Source organism: Apaloderma vittatum, unplaced genomic scaffold (genome assembly GCF_000703405.1).
Source record: "Apaloderma vittatum isolate BGI_N311 unplaced genomic scaffold, ASM70340v1 scaffold40263, whole genome shotgun sequence".
Lineage (NCBI taxonomy): Eukaryota > Metazoa > Chordata > Aves > Trogoniformes > Trogonidae > Apaloderma > Apaloderma vittatum.
In genome coordinates, this window is record NW_009707141.1 from 1 (window position 1) to 1733 (window position 1733).

The following is a 1733-nucleotide window of genomic DNA, read 5'->3' on the forward strand; positions in this document are numbered from 1 at the left end:
TCCCTTCCAGCCTCGGCTGTTCTATGATTCTCTGTTTCTCTGTCCTCTGCAGGCCTTGTTTGTGTTCTGCGGGCTCATCACCGGCTGCTATTGCTGTTGCTGCCTGTGTTGTTGTTGCAATTGTTGCTGCGGGAAGTGTAAACCTAAACCTCCGGAAGGTGAGGAGCAGGAGTACTACGTCTCGCCAGAGGACTTGGAGGCGCAGTTGCAGTCAGATGAAAGGGGTAGGTAAAACCGCCGAGAGAGCTGCGGGACGGCCGTCAGTCTCAGACCGAGCAATTCACCTCCCACTTGAGGAGCAGTCCCAGCTTCGTAGGGATTGGGTCAGTGGCGAGGGACGAAAGTTGGATTCGATGATCTTGAAGGTCTCTTCCAACTGAAACTGTTCTAGGATTGTAATAGTTGTGTTATGTGGGTGATGCCAGCACTGGAGTGACAGAAAACTCCTGGAGGGTCTTCACTGAGCTTGGTGGGGTCGACTTCAGGGCAGTTGGTGACCCTCGGTTAGCTCCTTCCCCTCCTCACTGGAGTAACATGACCAGCATGCAATCCCAGAAAGGGGCTTTTTTACCCCAAAGGATCGGGGGAGTGTGTCCAGGCAGCTTTGTTAACTACGTCAGGCATAAATGAAACAGGACTCCCACCCTGGTGGCTCTGCCTTAATCCTGTTTGGGAAGAGGTGATGCTATTTCTGTAGATTTAAAGGGATCTCTTAAAAAATCCTGGAGCCTTGTGTGTGCTCTGATCGCGTTGCTGAACGCTGAGCCAGGAGCAGCTGCTTTTACGTGAAGAAGGAGATAAAATAAACGTTCCTCATGTGGACTCGAGTCAAACATTTCTGTGTGCAGAACTGAGAAACAGCAAATTGACATCGTGCTCTTAGAGGAGCATAAAATCGTGTTATCAGAGCATTGCAGGGAGATGTAACCGATGCTCACCAAAACATCCAATGCTGTTTTTTTAGGTTGTTTGATTTTTTTCCCTTGCTTTGCTAAGCCTTTTGTCTTCGCTTTTCAGAGGCCTCAGACGCACCTATTGTGATACAGCCAGCATCAGCCACAGAGACAACCCAGCTCACAGCTGACTCTCACCCCAGCTACCACACTGACGGATTTAATTAAGTTAAGGAAACACTGTCGTTAGAATGGATTTAAGAAAACAAACAAAATAATACATGGCCAACTCAACACTAGAATCATGAACATTAGAAGTAGAGAATGGGGAGGGGGAATAATTCTGCCACAGTAAGAAGGCAACTTTCCAACCTGCCGAAAATATTTTGTAATCCCTTCAGCCTTTTGTCACCTTTCAGTGTCGTATCTTGATGATACGTGAAGTGCTGTAGCATGCAGTATTTAAAGCAGTTTAGCTACGGTCTTATTTGTTTCCTTTCTTATTTTTTTTCTTTTTGTTTTCCTCTCTGTTCTGTTTTTTTTTATAGCATGTATGGAGTTCTGTTAAATGTCTGTGGTGTAATGTATTGAGTTGTCACGGTATAAGTGTGATGGAGACATTCTGCATTTTAAGCAGTGGTACTGGCCTAAAAATGAGATTTTAAAAAAGTTTCACAGAAGCCACCGTTCTTCCGTACAGCTGAGCTGTCGAAGACCTTTAAAAGTTCACGATTCTCACTCAAGTGCACAAACCAATTCTTTTATTCCTCCTTCTATTCCCATGTTGCTATTTAAGCAAGTTTACAAAGCCAAGAACCAAAAAAAAAAAAAAAAAAAAAA

At 44.8% G+C, this 1733-nt stretch overlaps 1 protein-coding gene across 1 annotated transcript; it reads left to right on the top strand.

The window, feature by feature from the left end:
- Window positions 1–52: 52 nt before the first annotated feature.
- Window positions 53–1149, top strand: LOC104271403 (dnaJ homolog subfamily C member 5-like; the record flags this gene model as incomplete). The annotated part of the gene is made up of 2 exons (XM_009866060.1): window positions 53–224; window positions 1018–1149. Coding segments are annotated over 2 exons (276 nt in total), but the record flags the coding sequence as incomplete, so codon positions are not given.
- Between the last annotated feature and the right edge of the window lie 584 nt (window positions 1150–1733).